Source organism: Rhincodon typus, chromosome 21 (genome assembly GCF_021869965.1).
Source record: "Rhincodon typus isolate 14 chromosome 21, sRhiTyp1.1, whole genome shotgun sequence".
Taxonomy (NCBI): Eukaryota; Metazoa; Chordata; class Chondrichthyes; order Orectolobiformes; family Rhincodontidae; genus Rhincodon; species Rhincodon typus.
In genome coordinates this window covers 39,032,835-39,059,376 of record NC_063352.1, presented here as the reverse complement: position 1 = coordinate 39,059,376, position 26,542 = coordinate 39,032,835, and the positions used below count along the sequence as shown (strand labels likewise).

General features: G+C 38.7%; 1 protein-coding gene across 1 annotated transcript in view; it reads right to left on the bottom strand.

Moving 5' to 3' along the window:
• sdk1a (sidekick cell adhesion molecule 1a) overlaps window positions 1–26,542 on the bottom strand; it is a 720,929-nt gene that overhangs the window by 357,001 nt on the left and 337,386 nt on the right. The window contains exon 5 of the mRNA XM_048609738.1: window positions 4,815–4,948. Coding sequence (XP_048465695.1) covers window positions 4,815–4,948 — 134 coding nt within the window. The remainder of the gene's footprint in view (window positions 1–4,814; window positions 4,949–26,542) is intronic.

Sequence of the window (26,542 nt, the reverse complement as noted above, 5' to 3'; positions counted from 1 at the left end):
AAACACTGGCATAGACTGCACAAGTCTATTTGTGTGTCAAATATCCCTTGTCATTATTGTCTACGTGTATGGGACTGAAGTTTTCTAAACTTTCTGATCATAGCAACAGTGGATGACTTCATTGTTGAAATTCTGGTTAAGCCAATCTTTAATTTTAATCTCTGTCTTTTGTCTAGCTACTTCCTTCACTGTCACCCCTTTACCCTTCTAGTATTGATTAGGTGTTCCAATCCTTCTACCAAGTAACATGTCCAATGAATTCAATTTGTCTTCTTTTGATATTATTTGAACATACTTTTGTTCTCTCAGTTTGACTCAGTACTTGTAAGTTAGTCCTTTTCTCCACTTAGATTACCCTTAGGATCCTTCTTAAGCACCACATTTCAAAGTTATTGATTTTCGTTTCTTCCTCTTGCTCAATGCTCCAAGCTTCACATCCATAATTCATTACTCACCAGACATAACAGATTCTCATTTCAAGTTTCAGGTTGATGCCTTTTTATAATGTTGCGTCATTTGTAAGAACATGTTTGGCTTGTCAAATCATTTTCTGGTTTTAAATACTACATTTGATGTTGCATTTTACTGTGTTTCTGTGATAGTTGAATTAATTAGGGATGGGCAATAAATGCTGGCCTAGTGAGCGACGCCCTCATCCAGTAATTTAATTTAAAAAAGTGACTTGATGGACTATTCTAACTTGTTTCCATTTACTGCAATGTCGCAAACCGTAATGTCTTTATTCCATTGTATATTACCACAGTGTGTGTTTACTTGCATTTGAGTGTTAATCTGAATCTATCATTTTCATTCACAGCTATTAACTAATTTTTGGAAGCCTTCATTTATTGCTCTAAGTACAATGTCATCAGCAAAGTAGATGTTGCTGATGAATCTTCCTCCCACCTTTACAAAATCCACCTGAGAATATGATCTTCATATATGGAGACTCCAGTGAGACAACACAGCCTTTTGATGCTTTCTAATCAGAATTATTCTCATATTCTATCACTGAGATGACTGCATTCAACTGTACAAAATGTTTTACTTCTGGTGACCAGTATGAGTCAATTTGCAAAACAAATGATGCAAAAGCATTGAGCTACAGATACCCACTTTTTAAGTTGCTGATGTGCACAGAGAACACTGTCCAATGGACTACCACTGGATTAGTGCAACCTGCCAACAAACAGATCTTACAAGTTCATCTATGCTCAGAAAATATTTTGTGCCACCCAAGCTCCATCCTTTATACCCTGAGCAAAGTCCTTAGCAGAGCCATTACAAAGTTTATGGACAAGAGCACATAGCACAACTTATAATAAACCCCTCTAAAATCATAAATACTCCACCTCCTCAACATTAATGCTGAAAGATTTGGATCTTTCCTTGCCCTACCAAACTCCTCACCAGATTACTCTTCACCAGTATACTGTGTTTCTGTATGGCATAGGTCTTCTCATACACATCTTGTTGACTCTCAATTGAATGCCACAATGTGCATTATAACTAGAACCCTCTGATCAACCACTCTCCCCTGGCTTCGTCTCTTCACAAACTTTCACTCTTTGAAACTGTTCATACACGTATACATCTCCACAGAGACATATTCACTCCATCTACTGCCGACCTTCCATCTTGCCACCCGGAATGGTGCTCATTTACTGAGCAAAATCTACCAGGAGACATGCTTTGGATCAAGGGATGGGAAATACAGGGCATGACTAACAGCTTCCTTGTGACAAATCCCATCTGTCAAATAACAGGCTTTGAACTAGCATGGTGAAAGAGTGGTCCATACAAAACAAGTTTAGGACAAGCCAGAGCCTTGCGTGACCAACTTCAGTGCTAAGCCTCAATGCAAATCCCTTATAGACTTACGAAGAGACACAAACAACGGTGCACATTATTGACAAGCCATACAAACTAAGTGGCAGACTAATCCCTTTAAACTCTGAAGTAAAGAAGTGATTGCTTGACTCCAGGAATTTTCATTTGTTAAACATTAAATTGATATATTTAAGTAATCTATTAACCATAATTAAGATCCAAACATTTCCTCTCCATTCTGAGAAAGAATGTTTTTAAACCATTATTTTTAATCACTTTTGTTTATTTTCTTTTAACCTACCCTTTTATGTAGCTGTTCAGTTCTCTCAAAGAGAACAGGGAAATAAATCTAGAGTGAGAGACATAGCCTTCAGTTTATGAACTGATACAGTGCAAGTCAACATGATCATTAGAGTAATACAATAATTGAACAAAAGTAAAAAGAAACTTACTTCAGCCACTTTAGATTTTAGAATATCAGAAACCTAATGCATTGAGATCATGATTTTTATACATCAGTCCACATGATAACTCAACAAGAATCTGTCAGAACCGAGACATATGAACAGGAGCAGTGATATAAACTGCAAATCCATATGAAGAAACATTGCTTACTTTGGAAAATTGAGATTAAAAGGTAAGTTACAATTTAAATCAAAAGACTGTCACTCAAATAGGTTAGACTTAATAGGATGTTATGAAGCAGAAGTCAACCCGCTTCTGCTAACTAAAACCGAAACATCGAGAGGTTCGCCTTGCCTCATAATCTGTTAAAATAAGCATGAAAAGTATTATAACCTGCATCTCCTTTCACTCGCTCTATAATCAACAAGTAACAATTTATTTATCTAATTCTAACAGCGAACAAATTAACAGAATTACTAACAAACCGGACAATTTTCCCTTAACCACTGACTGATCCCGAATAAAACAAATTTCTAATAATATGCTGCTCCAATAAAAAGAATTTCCACTTATATAAACCAAAATAATTTAAAAAAATTAAAACTTTATCTCTCTAAATGACAGCCAGGATGTGTCTTCCAGAATGCTCTGTGCCCTGTCCACTGAGGGAACGCCTTTCTCTGTCAAATTCTTGTGTCAGAACTCCTCTGTCGAGTACTTGTGTCAAGAATATTAGCTAAGAGTACTGCTGTACCTTTAGTTAGATGATGGTTACTCAGAGCTTTGGGAATTCTGTGAGAGCCAGGGATTTCTCATTAGAGCTGATGGGTTGTTACCTCTATTAGATGACAGCTGCTCTCCCACCAATTTTCGAATGTCCTCTACTTTTGTACCCTTGATGACCTATTAATTTCTTACAATAGGTTGTCAAAACCATCAGTTTCTAGTGCCTGGTTTAAATTAATTGGCTGATTTTTACCTTAATAACAAAACAGACTACTGCCTGGCTTGTATCAAAATGCCGGGTGGTTAACAACGTTTCAATTTCAGGGGCTCTCTGTGCACCTGCACATCTTTTTTTTAAGTCTCCAAGCCTAGAAAGAAAATATCATCTTCTGGAGGGACCATGCACTCTTCCCCTATCATTTCACAAATATGAAATATTCCACCCAACTTTGCAACAAGGGCTTTGCTAGTTTTAACAAGGTCAAATTGGCTATATCCTCTAAAGAATGTGGTTACACATTCAGTCAAGTGACCACATGCTGAAATTCAAATTGCCAAACTATTGGGAAACCGTTTTCTACTCAGAACTACTCATTTTTGTATATGGCCTCAGCCATCCCAAAATAATTTTTCAAGGACAAGTCAGATATTATCCTACAGAGGAGAAAAAGGAATCAAAGTATCCAAATGAAGAGTTATCCAATGCTAATCATGACTATTTATGAAGTAGAGGGGAACAGGCATTTAAAACAAATAAGCATAGAGCCAGAAGTTTGAAATCAGGAATTTTCTTATCCGAGACAGCTGATCAATCTATGGGACAAGTTGTGGATTCACACTGAAGGCCCAGACTTTCACCCCAGAATTGGGAGTTGGGAAATGTTGTGGCTTGCTGTGCCCACCTAGAGAGAAACTTCCTCAACTTTTGTTGTGGAAGTAGGGTTGTGGGAAGGGAAGGTGCAAGATGGATGAGAACATGCCACCCCTGGAAGCAATAGAGAATGGTTTCTATTCAAAGCCCATCCACTTGCACAAATAGGCTTATTGTCTGTGAAATCTTCTGTTACCAATTAAAAGGCAGAATGTTAAATTCCAGCACAGGCCCTCTCGTGGCCCAGAGGTAGTGTTCCTACCCCTGAACCAAGAGACCCGGGTTCAAGTTCCACCAGATCCAAAGGTCTGTAACAATATCTGTGACAGGTTGATTTGGAAAACAGGCTAAATAAAAAAAGACTAGATTTCAGCACAAGCGACTCTTGTGCTGCTGTGGTAGTGTCCTTCCCCCTGGACTAGAAGGTCTGGGTTCAAGTCCCACCTGAGGTGTGTATTGACATCTCTAAACAGGTTGATGAGAAAAGTAGGTTCAATCCAAGCACATTCTCCATTTTCAAACTCTAACGAGAAGTACCACCCACAGCACTATGAAATCCAAAATTACAGGAAAGCTTCAAATAATCCAAGACCTCAGGAATGTAAGCAAGGTCATTTACAAGAACAATTTGTAATCACCCCAATTTCTTGTTCACTACAGTTCTCTTTCCATGTTACGCCATGATCTCAAAACAATTCATTTCATCATATTCGTCAACAAGTTCTACAAAATATTTTTGTACTTCCAAACTTTATAGTAACAATTAAAATTGTAGTTGATTTCACTCTTGATGCTGTCTTGAATAAGAATAGAAGTGAGAAAAAGTTTTTGACTTTGTGTTGATTTGACGAGAAGATCTTATTTAAATGTGTAAAAAATAAATCCACAATGTTCTAAGTCCCTTGGTAAAGGCCATACTGCACCTTCAGAAACCCCTGTTCTTCCTGAATACAAGTACAATTCACTTAGTTTTCACACTTACTTGCAATGCTCAGGTAGATAAATGGACTGGTCTTGTTTTCTCCATTCTTTTCATTGACTGCTTGTACATAGTATTTTCCTGCATCTGCTGCAGTCGCCGAAAGCAGCACCAGGCGATTGCTCAGCGTTATAGCTCTGTTGAGAAACAAAGAAACACGAGTTCTACTAGCCGAATCTTACACAGACTAATCATCAGAAACCTACAATACAAGTTATTGGCAAAGTCTAACACTGGGAGCTTCAGTATTGAAAAGTCCCACAATAATGACATAAAATAGCCAGATTTTCAAAAATCAATTCATCCCAAAGTACTTTATTTTCATTGCTGCGTAGGGTGTTATAACCTTTCTGCACCAGAGCACTACAGAAGATGCTTAGTGACTTAAGTAGCCAGTTAATCTGTTTTTAGGTTGTAGAAGATGAATGGTCACAACACTCGGCAAACGTCCTACTCTTCTTTGAAAAATGCCATCGAACCTTTAAAATTTACACAAATAAACAGCAGAACCTTAATTTACAATATAATCTAAAAGATAGCATATTCAACAATTGCCTTCGTATTGCAGTGGAGTTACAATCTGGATATTTTTGAAATCAGTTATGTGGGAATAAATTTACTTCTTCCTCAAAGGCTGGCATTCTATCTGCTGAGTGAAAAGGATACTTACTACAATAAAATCTGTTAAAGTATATGAACAGGAAGAACAAAGATATGTCATATCTCCTGAAATTAAGATTCACAATCAATGTGGACATACTAACTGATAAACAGTACTTCAGTCACGATCTGAGAAAAACAGAAGAATACTTCCAAGCAAACATTCACAACTTTCAAAAAAATATGTGCCAGGGTTAAGTTATATGCACACAATTCCTTGAGTGATTATTGAATTACAAATCTGGTCAGTGCAATGTCAGCTTCCGTTATTTAATTTAGAACTTGCCTCTCTGAATTTATTCAAACAATGTTGAATCAGTAGTGGAAGGCTGAGCTGCAGTTAGTAGGTGGCGGTGGTGGGATGGAGGCTGGAGGTGGGGGGAGTGGGGGGATGGTGGTGATGCTGTTGGTGGCAGTGGTTGAAGCAACAGCTGATTATCACGAAATTCACTCATCTAGGGTTGCCATGTCCAAATGGTAACTCTCTCTTTTGACTTTAGCTCCAACTGGGACTAGGTCCAGAAGATTTCAACCAAAATATCACTTCTCAAAATTAGTCAGATGATACTTACTTAATGTGTGGGCAGTGCTGGGCAAGCTAATGGGGCTAAAGGTAGACAAGTCTCCTGGCCCTGATGAAATGCATCCCAGCATACTAAAAGAGGTGATGAGGGAAATAGCAAATGCACTAGTAATTATGTACCAAAATTCACTGGACTCTGGGGTGGTTCCCGCAGATTGGAAAGCAGCCAATGTGATGCCACTGTTTAAAAAAGGAAATAGACAAAAAGAAGGTAACTATAGGCCAGTTAGCTTAACCTCAGTAGTGGGGAAAATGCTTGAATCTATCATTAAGGAAGAAATAGTAAGACATCTGGATACAAATTCTCCCATTGGGAACACCCAGCATGGGTTCATGAAGGGTAGGTCATGTTTAACTCATTTGGTGGAATTCTTTGAGGACATTACTTGCATGGTGGACAATGGGGAACCTGTGGATGTGGTGTATCTGGATTTCCAGAAGGCATTTGACAAGGTGCCACACCAAAGGCTGCTACATAAGATAAAGTTACACGGTATTACAGGTAATGTATTGGCATGGATAGAGGATTGGTTGACTAGCAGAAAGCAAAGAGTAGGGGTAAATGGGTGTTTTTCTGGTTAGCGGTCAGTGGCTAGTGGTGTGACTCAGGGATCAGTGTTGGGACCGCAATTCTTTACAATTTACTTAGATGATTTGGAGTTGGGGACTAAGTGTGGTGTGTCAAAATTTGCAGATGACACTAAGATGAGTGGTAAAGCAAAGTGTGCAGAAGACACTGAAAGTCTGCAGAGGGATACAGATAGTCTAAGTGAGTGGGCAAAGGTCTGGCAGATGGAGTACAATGTTGACAAGTGTGAGGTCATCCATTTTGGTAGGAATAACAGCAAAATAGACTATGTTTTAAATGGTAAAAAGTTGCAGCACGCTGCTGTGCAGAGGGACTTGGGTGTCCGTCTGCATGAATCGCTAAAAGTAGGATTGCAGGTGCAGCAGGTAATTAAAAAGGCAAATGGAATTTTGTCTGTCATTGCTAGAGGGATGGAGTTTAAAAACAAGGAGGCTATGCTGCATCTGTATAGGGTCCTGGTGAGGCCACACCTGGAGTACTGTGTGCAGTTTTGGTCTCCTTACTTGCGAAGAGATATACTAGCACTGGAGGGGCTGCAGAGGAGATTCACTCGGTTGATTCCAGAGTTGAGAGGGTTAGATTATGAGGAGAGACTGAGTAGGCTAGGATTATACTCATTGGAATTCAGAAGAATGAGGGGAGATCTCATAGAAACATAAGATTATGAAGGGAATAGATAAGGTCGAGGCAGGGAGGTTGTTTCCACTAGCAGGTGCAACTAGGACTCGGGGGCATAGCCTCAAAATAAAGGGAAGTAGATGTAGGACTGAGGTCAGGAGGAACTTCTTCACCCAAAGGGTTGTGAATCCGTGGAATTCCCTGCCCAGTGAAGCGGTTGAAGCTACCTTGCTGAATGTGTTTAAGGCAAGGCAAGATACATTTTTGAACAGTAAAGGAATTAAGGGTTATGGCGTGCAGGCGGGTAAGCGGAGCTGAGTCTCAAAAGATCAGCCATGATCTTATTGAATGGCATGGCAGGCTCGAGGGGCCGGATGGCCTACTCCTGCTCCCAGTTCTTATGTAATCTCTAAATGTCTGCAGACACTTCTGAAAGCACTGAAGAATCATTCATGGCACACTGTGATCAGAGAATATTCGGTTCTCAATGCAAATATGAGCTGACCGGCTTTTCTCACTGCACTTATTTTTATGGAATGACCGACATTTCTCAGCTTTTTAAATGTTTTGTATATGACTTGATTTTTCTCTACAATTAAACAAATGCCATTTCTCAGAGCATCTCCTTAAACTTAGAACCCACAGTCCCAAAACATTTGCTTAATTTTCTTTAAATCTTCTCCACGTCTGGAATTTTTGATTTAAGTTTAGTTTTATAACTCACAGTTAATGATACACACTTGCAGTAAAGGATTAACACTGCAGCTAAATATGATCTTGTAAGCCTGATTTCAAAATATTTAGATTACAGTCATTTTAGATGAGAGACATTTAGCAAATTTAGTAACCGTAGAAAAAGCAGATTGGCACCTGTTAAGAAAAACTTTGGCAAGGGGTTTTATTTAAACTAGATATTTCATTTAATTTTTTTGTTTTACAGTGCATTTTACAAACCTAAGAAAAATCAATGCAAGTCTTTGCATGAAAAGGAGAAGTGAAACATCTGTCACAAATTTCAAATAAGCAAAACTTGTGAGCAAAATTCCAAGAACCTACACATCAATGTTCAGATACAGGTATACAACTGAAAATGACACTAAGCCAGTTAACAACTGAAGCAACAGAACCCTGCAACAAATTACAAACCTACAGCAACCGGAAACAGCAATTTTTCTCAGCTACTAAATTGATATTACTCTTCCTAAGACAACCTTGTTGAAAACGCCATTTAAGTTTGTGTGCACATATTATATGTTGACAAGATATGGAACTTCTAGTCCATATTTTAATCAAATTTTCTTATTCTGAATGTCAAGGGGCTATGGGGCCGAGCTGATGAATGACAATCTGTAAAACAGGCCCGGCCTCGACTAACTCTCAATCATTTTATCTGTGGTTATGACTTGGAGTTTCATACTCAAAGCACAAGATTCCAGCATTGCATGCTACAAACCTGCCTTTCTGGTCCCCTCAGAGTCCAATTAAAATTGCCTCTTAATTTCAATTATAAGGCACACCTTATTATAATAATCATAATATTATATATGCACCTACTATTTCTTTGGTTTTCCAGAAGTCAAGGGAACAGCCATAGTAATACAGAAAGGTTGGTTTCAGCCAACAGTGGTTACTCTAATTTTATTCTTAGTGATATAATGAAATAAAAATTACAATTTTCAGCAAAGAATAAAATTCATGGAAAATTTACTACAAAGCCTTATAATTAAACAGCAGCTTTAATGAATAAAATGCCTGGAGTCATTTCAAAAGCACCATGTAAAATGAATTATGATACCAAGTAGGTTTTGAGGTACAACGTAAATGAGATAGATTAGCTCGAGAGCTAGAGAAAGAATTTCAAACTTTAGCTCCTAATCAATTTAAGATGTGACCTGCAAACGTAGAGCAATTAAAATTGGGGATGCTCAAAAGGTCAGAGTTCGAAGGACGCTGATATCTTGGACAGGGCTGTGAGGTTGGAGGAATTTACAGAATTTGACAGTAGCAAGGATTCACAGTCATTTGAGAACAAAGATAAGAATTTTAAAAGCAAGATGTTTCTTAACTAAGAAAATATAGATCAGCAAGCATGTGGGGAGCCAGACAGAAACATGTTGGAATAGCCGAGTCTAGAGGCAACATAGGCATGAATTAGGGTTTCAGCAGCAGGTGAGCTGAGATGAGGCAAAGTTGGAGAATGTGTGGATGTGGAAGCTGACTGGCTTCATGATGGCCTGGATATGAGATAAGAAGCTCATCTCTGGATGAAATGTGATCCCAAAAATAGGGACAGACTGGCTTAATCTCAGACTGCTGTCAGGGAGAAGGATAGATTTATTTATTTGTCACATGTAGTAAGTATAGAAATACTTTAGTACTGCGAAAAGTGCACAAAGTCACAATTCACTGGCGCCCACTTGGTTACAAAAACCAGAATTAAAAGATTTGACACAGCCAAAAGATAAGCAAGAGATAAAGAAAAGTCCAGATCGCAGAGTCCCAAGTCCCATAGCCACAATGGTGCAGGCACCGCTCGAATCACTAGGACACCCAGGAGGCTGCCGCTGCCATGTGAAAGGCCGGTTCTCGCCACTGTGGAGTCAGCAGCTATCTATTTGAGATTCAGGAAAAGGAAGTTATAGCCCATTCTCTATAGGCTGGTCGAGGCTTACTATAAAATAACACACACATCAAGAAGTCAGAAGTGCAAAGTAATATCTCTTCTTCTCCATATGAAAACAGACCCCCACTTCATTAAACGAAGTACTGTTATGACTCACTGGGGTACACACTGGAAATCAAGCCCCATTATTCCTGGAATCACTGAAAAGAATGCACTATTTTAAAAAGTACACAGAATTCCCTAGTTTATCGGTCTTTGACAGATAGTATGGACCAGGTTTCTGTACTCAACAACAGTATTTGTAATAAATAAAAATTCTAACTACTGATAAACAATTATGAACCATCAACATATAACTCTACTAAGCAAAACTCTAACCATAAGACCATAAAACACAGCAGCAGAAGTACAGCATTTGGCCTATTGAGTCTACCCCACAATTTAAGGAGATCATCGTTGATCTAATAATCTTCAAATGCACTTTCCTGCCTTTTCTGCATACAGTTTAAAAAGAAACTGGGTGTTGCAGACCAGGTGAAAGACTGGAAAGGCTGTACAATGGTTCTTGTCCCAAAGTTTGCTATGATAATCCTTTTGACTTATCAGAACAGTGCATCACATCCTTCCTTCTACAAGTACTTTCAATCGCTTGTACAGACAAAGGGTGGCTGGCTCACACTTACAAAGTCTGTGACTTATTTGTTAAGAGCCACAGTTTACAGCAACTGATAAAGGAAAAATAAACTGTCTTTCTTCAGAGTTGAGGTGGTTTTTACAGCAGAGAAAAGTCACAGCTCCTTCCCTTTTAGAGGTCTGATGACTTACTTTTCCCTTAAACTTTCACACCCTAAACTGTTCAACTACCTGGGAGCCACAGTTGTTGGCATGCAGGGGGCCTTTGTCATTGATAAATGGTCACCAAACCACAGACTAATTAGCTACTTGTTGCTGGTCAAAGTTTCATTTTTATCATCCCTTGGCCCCATCTCATCTGTAACCAGACTTCCTCCACTTCGTGAACAAGGTAGACCTGCCTCACGGAAGCGGGTCGATCATCCACCATTAAACAGAGGAGCGGTCCTGTCTGAAATTTTCACATTTTTACTTCATACTCAACCTAACTCACCTGTCTTTGAGGTGGTTGAATTCCCCCATCTCTTCTGTTCTGCTGTATTGCTGAAGATGCATGCTAAATCTTCTCAGTTGTTTTAACCAAGTGGCAAGCCCTGAGTGTTGGCAGACTGTCTACACTGAGATTCATTTTGGTTAGACCCAACCACAAAAAAATCAACATAAGAAATGAAGCAGTTTACAACTTTCTGCTCCCATTCTCAGTATCAACCTGTTCCAAGATATTTTTACATGCCTTTGAAGTCCAACCTGCTCCAGAGGCTAAGCTTGGAAGAGTACCCTCTTCAAAGGTTGAGGTAGTTTTCATTGAATTTTCTGTAAAAGACATCCTGTTACAAAGATATAGATTTGTTACCTATTACTACCCAACTATAAACTGAAGACGCAAAACTATTCAGATTTAGGGGCATCTAACCAATTAAATTCATCGAGGATCCTTTCAGTTAGCATAAAAAATTCATTTATCATCAACCTAAATTGGAGTCAAATCCAACCAAGAACAGCACTTTCAGTTCCCCTGTAAAAATACGGCCTTTTAACAACACACCAGCTCAGAAGTCAATTGCCACCAAAATAGGAAACAGACAACAGTCTGGATTTTTGATCTTCAACACTGAACAACTTACTGCTATTGAGAAATGCAACAGAAATGTAATTTCCAGCAAGCTCAAAAGCTGGAAATTGTGCTTTGATGCTGAAGCTCCCCTGCAGTGCCCTGTGATTCTGTAATTTGGGTTGAGTAACATTTATAGATTTATGATTAACAGGCACAGAAACTGCTCAGGAGCAAATAGTATTCTTGAATGGATGACCAGAAAGAACACAAGGCTGGCACAGATTGACAAGTTGTCTTTTATTCCCCCTCACCTTCATGGATAGTAGGCTATTTCTATTTGACATAGCTCTAGATGACCAAGTAAGAGTCAAAACTCTCACGTGAGAAACTCATGAGTGTCCGTACAGTAACAATCGGTAGCACAGCTAGGGAGTGCTACAATAGTTACTTTATTGAAGTGACTTGTGTCGTGTCTTCTATGCATGTTATCAGCAAATTTATATACAGCCTTCATAAAAATTCTACAAACCTGGTTTCATTATATTCATTGTGAATTCCCAGAACTCAAAGTATTTACTTAATTTAGTTTTTTTAAACTTAAAGATATTGTAAATTATGATAAGATTATTTATTGGAATAATGAACAAATAAGAAAACAATAAATATTATGGCCAGTTTTCATTTAATTAAAATATATCAATTGCAATCATATTTGAAAATGCCCCTCTACATTCTGCCTACTTTTGATTTGTCCAATTACATTTGCACTAGACTGTATTTCAGGGAATCTGTTAAATGGCAGAATGTTAACAGGCTCTCACAATACCTTCAGCTCAGCATCAAATAATGTAGGCAATAAAACTTTTAGCTTCCCGGCATTATGATCACCTCATATGTGGGTTGAGAAACCAAAGGTAGCCAGAAGAGATTCAAATGTTGCAATCTCTGCCAATAGCAAATTATGGATATGCTGTGATGGCAACTAACATAAAGAAGTATTTCCAAATTATGTGAGCCTGACTCCATTCTGCCTCAGCTCATTAGCTGAATCTTTAATCGTGTCTTTGTTTGGGCTTAACCATTCCTGGCTGATATCCACATTCTACCCTTCATAAACTTGACAGACACCCAAAGCTCAAGTTCTTAACTTGCACCATACACACATCAATCCTGTGCTTGCTGATCTACTTTGGTTCCTAATAAAGCCTTAACTTTAAAGTTATCATCCTTGTTTTTAATTCCCTCCATGGTCTTTTTCCTCCCTACCTCTGTAATTTCTTGAACCCCTAGAACCATTCAGGATATCTACAATTATCTAATTCCGGCCTCTTTAGCATCCCCAGCTTTAAATGCTCAGCCACCAGTGGCCATGATTATTACAATAGAGGTACATGTTCAATTAACTGTAATTTATAATGGACTTTTTCACTGCCACCAATGTTTCTTGGTAAGCTGATAGCATATGGGGAAGGACACCCACACAAGTCTTCAGCAGAAGATAGGCTCAATCTTGATAAATGGTAAACAAGTTTACTACATATTACTTCATAGCTAGTTACATTTTATCCAAGATACACAGTGATCTTGTGAAACATTAAACTCAAGAATGATTTCACATTCTACTAATGAAACATTTTCACTCTGCTTTGGAAGCAAACACAGAATTCCTATAACTAGAAAACATACTAGTTAGCTCCACCCAAGAACAGTCATAATATTCTGATGCAGAGCTTATTCTATGATATCAGTTAACCCTTGCAGGTATAAAATGCTTTACAAAAACAATAACTTCAATTACCTAGGCCCTGTGATTCCTCTCTAAACCTATGAATAGATGTCTCTTTCCTCCTTTAAGATGCCCTTTAAATGCTAACTTTTTGACTAAGCTGTAAGCCATTTGTCCTAACATTATCTTAGCTACCTTGTGTCATATTTTGCTTCAGAATGCACATGAAACATTTCATTCACTGAAGACATGAGATAAATACAATTTATATGACAAGGTCAGTCACTGAGCTCTATTTTCAAATTTCTTTTTATTTAGGCTAGTTGGGACTTACCTTTCTGAAGACTGGTGTTTACAGGTATCAACAGCTGCAAAACAGTCACAATACATTGCTGGACAACTCTGATCACATTCAATTCCCATCAGCTTTTATCGTGTCTCTGGGCTCATCTCAACAAGATATCAGAAACTTAGCTTTGATTAGGTGGAGGTTTATTTTGAAACACATATTTCAGGCTATTATTTGGCCGCTCTTTGTATTAGCTCTACTGTACTTGAAACAATGCTGGCACCTTTTTGTTAACAGGAAAGACACAGCATTTTCACTTTAGAATTATTAAGGAACAGAGTGCATCAGTTCCATATTTAAATTTCAACCCGTGCAGCAAATCTGCAGGTAATATGGCTTGTGTTGGTTTGCACAGAATAGCAACTGCAACAATAATAAATTATAACCAGCTTGCATTAATATCAAGAAAAAAATGCCACTTGGATTGCAGGATCAGTGAAACAAGTTTAAAAAAAATTATCAAAAGATTATTAAAACAGAATGAAACAAGCACAATGACAAGACCGACAACCCACAATATAACAAAATATAACAAATACACAGAGGTAGAAGTTTGTTCACATAGTGTTACTTAAGCAGTCCATAAAAGTATTTCCCTCTCCACTGCCTGAACAATCTAGACTTACAAACCAATCAATGTGCACTTACGGTGGAAAATAGTGTCCGAGCCTCAAGAAAAGTGAATGATCACTTTGTCTCATCAGAACCTTGTACACAGCACAGGAGTAAGCTGGCAGTGACTGATGGGGAACATCAGCAGAATATACTGATTTGCCAGAAACACCACCTACCCACTAGTTTCTGCAGAAAAGTTGGTCAGACAGCTCAACTCCCACAATCCACTGAGCTTTAATTATTTAAAAAGGAACCAAACAGTGACCGTCTCATTTTTGTCCTCAAGGAAAGGACCAAGCAGCATTCAGCTAAGTAAATCTCGATTTCAACATTGTTTCAGGTGGTGAGTTTTCTAAACAAATAATTTGCATTTTACTATAATTGGTAACGTATGCTTTATAAATGTTTTTGGGAAAAGTGTTCTGAATTACTGACCTAGAAACGTTGACATTCCATTTCAGACCATGCTACCGAAGGCAAAATAGGTGGTTGCTGAAGAAACCATACAGTTCAATTTCTGTACTTGAATTGGGAGGTAAAATGTGGCCCATCATTGAGCTTTGGGCTTAAATTCAATCAAGTTGGAGAGTTGCAGAAAGCAACAGGCAACTCCCAGACTGTTTAGATAGAAAAGCAATCATGTACAAATGTCCTTCCTTGTTTGCTGTCGTGATGTGATCTCTAACATCAAGCCCACATACTGCAAGGGGCCATCAAAGAGGCACTACATTAAAGCCTCCATTCTGACCAGGCTGCTGCTGGGAAAACACAAAACATGGTATCAGAAGTAAAGCTGAGATTCATTGTGAAGAGTTGTAAAAAAGCAGTTACTAATAATGCAACACAGGAAAGCTGCTATAAGCATCTGAAATAAATGCAAAGAGAACAAAGAAACAGGCTATAGCTGAAACACTCAGCAAGTTGCTTTTCTATCCCAGCTCCAGTCAAAATGAAAGATGACATGAAGCATGGCTGACAGCTGCAACACCAAAATTATGAAATTGCAACAGCTTGATTTATTAAGCTACATATTGTCATGCTTATTATTAGGAGTGGACTGTTTCAAAGAGCGTATTCCATCCTGAATCTCTCTGATGCACAGAAAAAAAACTGCAGAATTTCTGAAAAACTTAAAGACACATTTTGAACAGCCATTGAATCTAACTTATGAATGGTATGTGTTCAATGTTGGTGCCCAAGGTGAAAGAGTTCATTGACCAATAAATGATACAATTAACTCAGTTCTCAGAATTCTGTGAATTTGCATAATTAAAAGATGATCTGATTAAATATAGCGCTAAATTTGGCCTAAGAGATCTTGCAATGAAAGTGTGTCTGTTGGGAGAGGAGAAGCTCACTCTTAGCGAAACTAAGATGTACAGAAATGGTGAGATTAGAAATCAGCAAATGAAGCATATTCACAGCAGAACAGAGTAGGCGCATTATTCGGATAGATTTTTTTTCTTTATTCATTTATGAGATGAGGGCATCACTGGCGAGGCAGCATTTATTGCCATCCTTAATTGCCCAGAGGTTAGTTAAGAATCAACCACACTGTTGTGGGTCTGGAGTCACATGTAGGCCAGACCAGGTAAGGGTGGCAGTTTCTTTCCCCAAAGGTCTTTAGAGAACCAAATGAGTTTTTCCAATAATCGACAATGGGTTCATGATCATCGTTAGATTCTTAATTCCAGATATTTATTGAATATCTTCTACTGTGGCGGGATTTGAACCCGGGTCCCCAGGTCATTATCTGGGTTTCTGGATTCACAGTCCAGCCAAAATACCTCTAGGTGATTGTCTCCCCTATATTTCAGGTCCAAAGGACAGAACAATCCAAGACAAAGGACAGTATGCAAATGCAAAGGAGGATATCAGACAAAGGAGAAGGCGGCATTTCTGGCTTAGGGAAAACAATGTTTTCACTGCAAGAAGCTGAATTATTTTGTACACAAGTGTTAAACGAAAGCACAATAAGCAGGTACAGATGATCATGAGAGAAATATCAACTGATGGTGCTGATAAATCACACTAGTGGATACAACTGATTGGTCCAGTCAAGCCAATAGGGTGATACATGGTTTGTGACTGTTGGAATAATGACTGCAAAAGGAGGACATGAAGTTCAGATAGGTCAATAGTGCATCACACAACATCAAGACCTCCACAGACCTGTGCAAAGTGATACAACATTCAAAATAGAAGTTGCTGAAAAAGCTCAGCAAGTCAGGCAGCACCTGTGAAGAAAAAATCAAAGTTAACGTTTTGGGTCTGGTGACCCTTCCTCAGAACTTCTCACATTAAAGTATGGTTGAGGTAATGCGATAGCACTAGATTTGTGCTGAGGAAACAGATTACTCTGTGAACCCAATGCATTAGCATTAAAAAGATCTTGAGTTCCAGATCATTGACAACAAGAAAAAGCCACTCTTCTCAGCTGGGAAAAGTCCAAAGCTTAGACTGATAACACTGAACATGCCAACATAGATCCACAATGGGAAACAGCGTACAAAATATATATAGAACTGATCTTAGAGAAGTACAACAATGTGTTTACAGCGATAGACTATCATCCAGGGTAACAACATTTCAAAACCAAAAATAGAAATTGCTGGAAAAGCTCAGTAGGTCTGTTCTGAGGAAGGGTGACTTGACATAAAATGTTAACTCTGATTTCTCTCCACAGGTGTTGCCGGACCTGCTGAGGCTTTCTAGCAATTTCTATTTTTGTTTCTGATTTACAGTATCCACAGTTCTTTTGGTGTTTATTGAGCATGATTTCAAGTTGGCTAAGTGTAAGAAAATTCAGCATCTGCTGATGAAAGTTCCAGCTCCTCTTAAGGCCAGCCTGAAAGATAAGAAAGAAGAGTTAGAAAAGAACCAAGTAATCAACAGAGTGACAACCACACACTGGATTGTACCAGTGACATCGACCCAAAAGGGTCTAAAGAAAACTCTGAAAACATCTCACTAACCCATGCCAACTATCGAAAGAATTTTGTAACAACCTGCAAAGGCAAAAATCTTCACTTCCCTGGATGTGAAAGGAAGTTTGAATGAAGCTTGATGAAAGCCACAGCTAATTTTGCTTGCATTTCTGAAGATATAAATGGTTGTACATGCTGCTTGGCACATCTAAGGTTCCAGACAAATATCAATGCAGGCCACAGGAGATAAATAGTGATCATCCCAGAGTGGAATCTATAGTGGATAATCTGCTAGTTTATAGATGAAGAAACACATTGCTGATCACAATCAAAATTGTGTGCGGCCACTAGACAGAGCCCACCAGATGAACCTGAAGGTGAACAAGAAAAAAAATCAATTGAAGATGCCTGAAATCAAATATATAGGCCATGTATTGATATGCTTCCTGTCTACATAACAGGTGTTGAGGAAAGCCAATGTGTGCCTGAAAATGGGTACTGCATGGAAGTATTTCTAGGCCATTGTGTACTTTTCAAACTGCAATGGTTACAGGTGCATAATTATTCCTGTGTAGAATTTAAATTTTGGCTATTCAACCATATTGCATAAAAGCTGCCAATTTTATTCAGAGATATTATCAATAAGAAAGCGCCCTATCACGACTGTGATATGCAGCCTCAGAATTGTAAAACGTTTTCTGGTATTGAAGGAGTCAATTCAAAATGTAGTGGCTCAGGAATAACTTTGCCAGCTCATTATTTGACAAATAGAAAATCTTGGCTCCCAGAAATCTACAACTTAATTTATGAGAGCCTAAAATGGAAAGGACTGGGTTTGTACAACCCCGAGAGCTGATTTATGAAGAGCCTAATGCAGAAATATTACTGAGATAGGTAAGTGAAACAGATTTATTTATTCACTTGGTCAGTTTAGTTTTCCAATTTCTCTGAAAACCAGAAGTGACACTCTAGTATAATTATAGTTACTACTTCAGAATATTTACTAGGCCCAATAACACTGTACTATTATTGCAAAGATGCTACTTTCTATGTTCATATTCACTGCTATATTTGGAAAATAAATACAAAAATTAGAAGTGTTACTAAGAATTTCTGACAATGGTTTTTGAACAGGTATTTTGCAAGTTAATTGGATAAAAATGGCATATCACTCCACTAATGCTCTACCAATGGAACAACTTTGCTTTAAAGTTGATGGCAAAATGGCTGCTTTTCAGGATCTATCAAGCCCACTATGATTCCTGTTGCGAAGTTGGGTAGAGTGCTTATGGATCGGGAGGCAGTAAGTTAGAATTTGATGTTTGTAAAATGCCAAGGGACAAAGCATTGTGTGATCCATTTAAAAATGATGTGCTTTTCTTCTATGCTTAGAGATTTTAAATGGATGTTTGAGTGACAGCTTAAAAGTTTGCAAGTACACAGACAGCACCCAAATTGAAACATTTGTATCAAAAGGCTATACAGTTAGCAGGCCAAGCAGCAGTTTATACCAAGACAACAAGCTTTTGAATTTAGCCAATCAACTTGAACCAGGTACTTAGATACAAATAACCTATCAAATTTAGAATCATAGAATCCCTACAGTGTGGAAACAGGCCCTTGGGCCCAACAAGTCCACTCTGACCTTCAGAGCATCCCACCCAGACCCGTCCCCCTATAACCCACCTAATCTACACACCCCTCAACAGTATGGGCAATTTTCCATAGCCAATCCATCTAGCCTGCACATTTTTGGACTGTACGAGGAAACCGGAGCGCCCAGAGGAAACCCATGCAGACTCGGGGAGAATGTGCAAACATGGGGAGAATGTGCAACAGTGCTAACCACTGAGCCACTGTACCACCCAATTTAAATCTGATCGTTTTGACAACATAGGACCAATCCTATTGTAAGAAAAATTGATACGTCATCAAGGGTATAAACTAAGGGGGCTGTTGGACAAAGCCTAGAGCTGACTGGCATCTGCTGAAGCTAACGGGCCTCAGCTCTCAAGACAGAATTGCTGGCTCTCTCAGCCTCCTCTAGGTCTTAGACAAAGCACCACCCAAAATTAAGAAAAGATACCAACGGCACAACTAGCTAATATTCCTGACAGAACAATTGACAGGAAAGACATTCCTGTCAGAAGAATCAACAGAGAAGGCATGGAACATTCTGGAAGACACATAACCTGATTGTAATTTCAAGAGACTAAGTTCTTCTTTTTACAAAGTGGACTTGCATTTATTGGAATAGTACATCATTAGAATCCTGCTTAATTCAGGAATACTTAGTGGTTAGAAGGGATTTATTTGGTTTGTTAATGTTGTAGTTAATTTGTTCACTGTTAGAGTTAGATAAATAAATTGTTGTTTGTTGATTTTAAAGTTAGTGTCAGGGATTTATTTTATTTAACCATTAGAAGTTGCCGGAAGGCAGGTTACACCACTTTTCACAGATTACAGGGTGAGGTGCTCCTCTTTGGGTGTTTCAGTTTTAGTTCTCAGAGGGGGTCAACCTCCACTTTATAACATTTCAATACAGTGGATAGAAAATGCATGTACATAATTAGCTGGAAGTGTGCTGGTCACAACATCAGGAAAGGAAAAGCAGTGATGCATTGTCCATTTCTGAAACAGACATTCAACGTTTTGCCAATGCACATGATAGGACCAAACACCTGTTTAAGGCTCAACTGCAAGATTGGTTTGCTGTAAACTAGTTCTCAGATGTCCTCGGGAAAAATGTGAGTTGTCATAAACAGTGAGTGTGTTTGAAATAGACTAATTTGAACACGGAGACTTGGAAAGTGATATTCCTTCTGACTCCATGGATTGACTCCATCATTGTCCTCCCCATCCCTTCCATCAATATAGTAACCCCTTTCCACCCAACTCAATATTGTCTCTAAGATATGCATTAACCAAGAAATTCTTTCCCAGGCTGATCACAAGTTGGATCCTTTAAGTCGACATGCAGGCAAGCAGATATGCAATTACCCAAAATAATTTAAAGGGCTTTGCAGTTAAATGACTGAGCAGTGCGGTAGAAAATAAATCAGCAAGGACATTGTCAGGGGTCAGTATCTACCTCTCCAACCCAGGTCTTCACTTACCTCAGGGCCATGGTGATGATACTGGCTAACCAACCTTTGTTAACTCCTCACTATTGAGCTGTTCATTCTTTAGAGGGTTAATGGAGAGAAGGCTCAAAGCCTAAACATCTGGAATATTTTGGGCCTTCCCTTTCAGGTGTGGCAATTGAACCCTGTTTCCCATACCTCCACACTTCTAAAATAACACCAATGGGAAAACCCAAAGTTCTACAGAGTATGTCTATGATTTGAATGGGAGGATAAAGGCAGGCAAGTCTTCTGTGGTTAGACATGCTAGACTGCTTGTTACGTTAAGAATGGTCCCTAGTAGAATTTTTTAAAATAAGTAGATACAAATTCAAACATTTTAAATATAGTTTTATAGTAATAGTACAACACAGAGCATACCAGATTCACTTCTGGAAACAGAATTATTTCTAATGGTTGCCCACTGTATAGTTTTCATTTCATTACTGTAATTATATGTCCAAAAAACTTAAAACTTTCACTATAAAATACATAACTGTATGCCTACACACATTGAAATATATACAAGTTTTAATTAAAACAGCAAACGTACCTAAATTTACCTTGAACTGATTGTACAGAATTGTGGCAATTGTAGAAAATGTTTTTTATTCTAAATTTCTGAAGCATAATGATTTACCACATTATCGGTAATTACAAATTAAAGTGTGCAGTTCATAATTACTGAATGAAGTTATAGTGAGTATAGAGGGTTATTCTCATCCTTAATGTGCAGCAAAAGACAATGGAACAAAACCATGAATACTGTTACATGAACTTTGATGGAGAAGAAATTTTGTGTTTTAAGCCAATGTAACAACATATTTTAAAAGACAACAAAGTTGCTGGAAAAGCTCAGCAGGTCTGAAAGCATCTGTGGAGGAGAAAACAGTTAACGTTTCGGGTCCGGTGACCCTTCCTCAGAACCCAAAATGTTAACTCTGTTTTCTCCTCCACAGATGCTGCCAGACCTGCTGAGCTTTTCCAGCAACTTTGTTTTTGTTTCTGATTTACAGCATCCGCAGTTCTTTTGGTTTTTATTTTAAAAGACATTCCAGTCATTGCTTAAAACAGCTGTATTCTTAAATGTACTTTGAACTCTCAAGGGAATCTTCCCCACAAGATAATGTAAAAATGCCAGAGTAGAGAAAGGGAAAGTTTTATTTGGCATATTTTTCTGGCCACACATATCACTGCAAGTTCCATTTGCAATGCCAAATGATGACTGAAATGCAAATTTAGAACTGTTGTTTTACAATCCAGTTACATTGGGATGATCTTCAACGGAGCTAACCTCAATACAATGTGTAATACCATGGGACGGCACCAAATATGGGCCGGGCCAGGCCAGGCTAGGCCAAGCTGTTTGCTGCCTATATTACCAGTAACCAATGCACCCTCGCCAGTGATCATTCACATTTCAGTGACCAATATTCAGAGTACTTTGGAACTGTCAGATTTTCATGGGCAGCATATTTTTTTTACAGCTATTGTCAATGTTTTCTGGATTGTCATGTGGATATACTAATAAGTATCAATTGCTGTAATAACATTATCATTCATTACCTTGCAAAGTGCATTCACATCTGCCCACATATAGTATTTTAAATAAATTGCATTTCAAAAGTCTATGCTGAAAACGTAACTTTAATTACTAAAAAGCAACATTTAGTTGAATTGATAATGTCAACAAAGATATTGTGTGAACAAATAGCAATACAAATCTTACCTGAGATCACAATATCAAAATTAGCCATCTCACACTCATTTAATTTCTGAATTTATTTCCTCAGTGTATACATCAACTGGCATAAAACAATAAGGTAATAAAAACCAATTATTGTCTAAATTACATTAAAGGCCCTAGTCCAGCAGCTCAACCTCAAAGTGTTTTAATATGGCTATATTATAGCTTTTAAAAATAATATAAAGAGAAGAAAATCACTTCTCAAGATTTCTCTGAATTTTAGATATTCGTATAATTATCAGATTTACAGATATGCATGACTTCTTGAGGCTGGAAAGAGCCTCCTATAAACTTGTTTCTTCCAGTTGTGTTCAAGAACTGTCAAGTTCAGGTACTGGGTTACCACCTGTCCCCCAGCCTGCAGTTTTCCCTGCTTTTCCACATTCTTCTTATGTTCTCTTAAGGATATCGGGATAATTTATCTCACAAATTGACAACACAAGTTGGGAGCTGTAACTGGTTTATGAGCAGGCTTCCATGGTCAAATTCCTCATTCACATTGCTGTGACCAGCAATATATCTGTAACGTGGAGATGCCAGCGGTGGACTGGGGTGGACAAAGTCACACAACATGAGGTGAAGTGACTTCCCCTGACAAAGGAGCAGATCTCTGAAAGCTTGTGATTTCAAATAAACCTGTTGAGCTATAACCTGGTGTCATGTGACTTCTAGCATTATATCTCATGAATCTCTCATTATAAGCCCATTTTTCATGGCAACAGTCCAAATCATACATTGAAGAAAGTTTTTATGAGCCCTCCTGCAAACTTCTCTATGATATTTGGCCATGAAACTACTCTGGTGTACTGTCTCAGTCTTGTCCTCAATCAGATTCTTGAATATATTCCATTATTCAACATCTGTGATAACACTAAGAGCAGCTCAGGAAGTATTTTCAGTATTCCTCTATAAATTTGAAAGTAAATTCAAGTCATATGTTAATTTGTAAACATAGTGCAACTTCAGGAGAAAATTATGCAATCAAACCTAAAAATTACAGAACAGCTGGAAAATTCCTGCAATTACGAAAAATCAAATACACACACACACACACACACACTCTCTCCCCCCCCCCCCCCTCCCCCCCATATACGTCACATATACACACACATTCTCTCTCTCCCTCCCCCCCAACACACAGATGTAAATATATGGGGTGAATTTGTATTTGCAGGTACATTCTGTTTTGTTCAAAAAGCACACAATTTATAAACAGTCGGTCAATGTGGCATTTTATAAATTCCTATTTTAGGAATAAAATCAGTCTGACTCCAAACCAAATCACAAACAGATTCTAAACAAGACCTCACACCTAACATGCATTTGTCTGACCTAAAATGTCACCTCTTCTCTACACTGCTAAAACTTTTAGTTCTCTCAGGACAGTGACTTCAAAGGAATTTCAGGATTTACATATACATATTTATCAATTAAAACCTTCTAATTGATTAAAGGTTTAACAGAATCTTAGGTTTGTTTAATACATCCTGATCAGTGGTGTGACCTTTTGATCTTTTACTTCTAAATTCTGTGTTGGATACTACCTCTCACTAACACCTGAAGAAGCAGCGAAGCTCTGCAAGTTTGTGATTTCAAATAAACCTGTTGGAGTATGACCTGATGTTGTGGGATTTCTGAACTAGTCCACCCCAGTCCAACACTGGCACATCTATGTCATGAAAAATCAAACTGTCTCTGTGTAAGCACCTGACTTTTACAAACTACACATTCCTGACATGACTGCAAACTTGAACTACCAGTCACGGTTACAATTGTCCTGATGTACCATTTCAGCTTTCATTTCCTAAGACGAACAAGAGTGCTGGTTGCAAAGACTGGTCATCTGACTTAATTCACGTGTTCAGCATTCACCAATATAACACCTTTCATATCTTATTAGTCTGGGCTGAATGTAAGTTTGTAGTGGAGTTCCCCAGAGGACTCTTGCTTTTCTGACATACACAAATGATCTGGAGCTTGGTATATTAGAGATAATTTCAAAGTTTGTGGATGACACAGAACTTGAGAGAATTGTAAACTGTGAGGAGGACAGTGTAGAACTTCAAAAAAATTTTGATGCATTGGTGGAGTGGGTGGAAATGAAGTTCACTGTGATGCAACAAGGTGATATATTTCAGTACAAGAAGGGTACTATTCCAAAGGCTTTGTAGGAAAAAGAAACCGGGTTGCATGTGTACAATAATCATTAAAAGTGGCAGGACAGGTAAAGAAAGCAGTTAATAAAGCATGTAAGTCATTGAGTCAAACAGCACGGAAACAGACCCTTTGGTCCAACCAGTCCATGCTGAACATAATCCCAAACTAAACTAGTCTCACGTGCCTGCTCCTAGCCCATATCCCTCTAAAAACTTTTCCTATTCATGTATCTATCCAAATGTCTTTTAAACGTTGTGATTGTACCCACATCCACTTCCTCAGGAAGTTCATTCCACACGCGAACCACCCTCTGTGTAAAGAATTAGCCTCTCATGTCTTTTTTAAATCTCCTTCTGCTCATCTTACAAATGTGCCCCCTAGTCTTGAAATTCCACATCCTAGGGAAAAGACAACTGCCATCAACTCTATCTATACCTCTCATTATTTTATAAACTTCTATCAGGTCGCCTCTCAACCTCTTACAACCCAGTGAACAAAGTCCCAGCCTATCCAGCCTTTCCTTACAACTGAAACCTTCAATACCTGGCAACATCCTGGCAAATGTCTTCTGAACCGTCTCCAGCTTGATAATATTCTTCCTATAACTAGGCAACCAGAACTGGACACAGTATTTCAAAAGAGTCCTCACCAATGTCCTGTACAACCTCGACATGACTTCCCAACTCCTATACTCAAAGGACTGAGCAATGAAGGCAAGCATGCCAAACATCTTTTTAACCATCCCTGTCTATATGTAAGGCAAACTTCAAGGAATTATATACCTGCAACCCTAGGTCCCTCTGTTCTACAACACTATCCAAGATCCTACCATTAATTGTATAAGCCCCACCCTTGTTTGTTGTACCAAAATGCACTACCTCATTTTTATCCAGATTGAACTCCATCTGCCATTTTTCAGCCCACTGACCCATTTGATCAAGATTCCTTTGCAACCTTAGAAAACCTTCTTCACTGTCTACTACGCCACCAATTTTGGTGTCGCCCGCAAACTTAGTAACCATGCCTTCCATATACTCATCCAAATCATTTATACAAATAACAAACAAAACAGGACCCAGAACCGATCCCGGTGAAACACCACTGGTCACAGGCCTCCCGTCCAAAAAGCAACTCTCCACCACCACACTCTGTCTTCTGCCGTTAAGCCAATTATATATCCAGTTGGCAAGCTCACAGGGAGTGTCATGTGACCAACATTACTAATTAGACTACAATGCGCAACCTTGTCAGCTGCACTACTAAAATTCAAATAAACAACATCTACAGCTCTGCCTGCAATCTTTTTGGTAACTTCCTCAAAAAACTCATATCAAGTTTATGAGACACGATTTTCCTCGCACAAAACCATGCTGACTATCCGTAATCAGTTGTGGCCTCTCTAAATGTCCGTAGATCCTATCTTTTATAATCACCTCCAACAGTTTACCCACAACCGAAGTCAGACTCTCAGGTCTATAGTTCCTCGGTTTCTCCTTACAACCTTCATTAAACAAAGGTGCAACATTAGCCACCCTCCAGTCATCTGGCTCCTCGCTTGTAGTTATAGATGATGCAAATATTCCTGCAAGGGGTCTTATAATTTCCTCCCTTACTTCCCACAACATTCTGGGATATATTAGATCAGGTCCCGGAGATGTATCTACCATTATATTCTCTAAGCCCTCCTAAACTTTCTTTTCATCAATTTGAACTGTTTCTAAAACATCAAAGTTTACTTCTCTACACTCTTTAGACTATTTCTTTCTCCACAGTAAAAACTGATGTGAAATTTTAATTTAGTACCTCTCCCATCTCCGTGGCTTCGTAAGTAGGGACACAGAATACAAAAATAGGAAGGCTCTGTTGAACTTATATAAGACACGAGTTAGACCTCGAGATAACACAGTGTGGAGCTGGAGGAACACAGCAGGCCAGGTAGCATCAGAGGAGCAGGAAAGCTGAAGTTTCGGGTCAGGATCCTTCTTCAGAAATGGGGGGGGGGGGGGGGGGGGGTCTTGCTGGGGAAGGTAGGTGGGATGGCGATAGGTGAGTGCTGGTAGGTAGTTGTGGGGATTGGTCAGTGAGGTGGGAGGAGTGGATAGGTGGGAGAGGAGACTGACAGGTTGTGTCAGGTCAAGGAGGCGGGGATGAGAGGGAAGGTTGATAATGGGATGAGGCCGGGGAGATTTCGAAGCTAGTAAAGTCCACACTGAGACCATTGGTTGTAGGCTCCTAAGGCGGAATATGAGGTGCTGCTCCTCCAGTTTCTGGGTGGCGTCACTGTGACACTGGAGGATGCCCAGGATGGACATGTCATCCAGGGAGTGG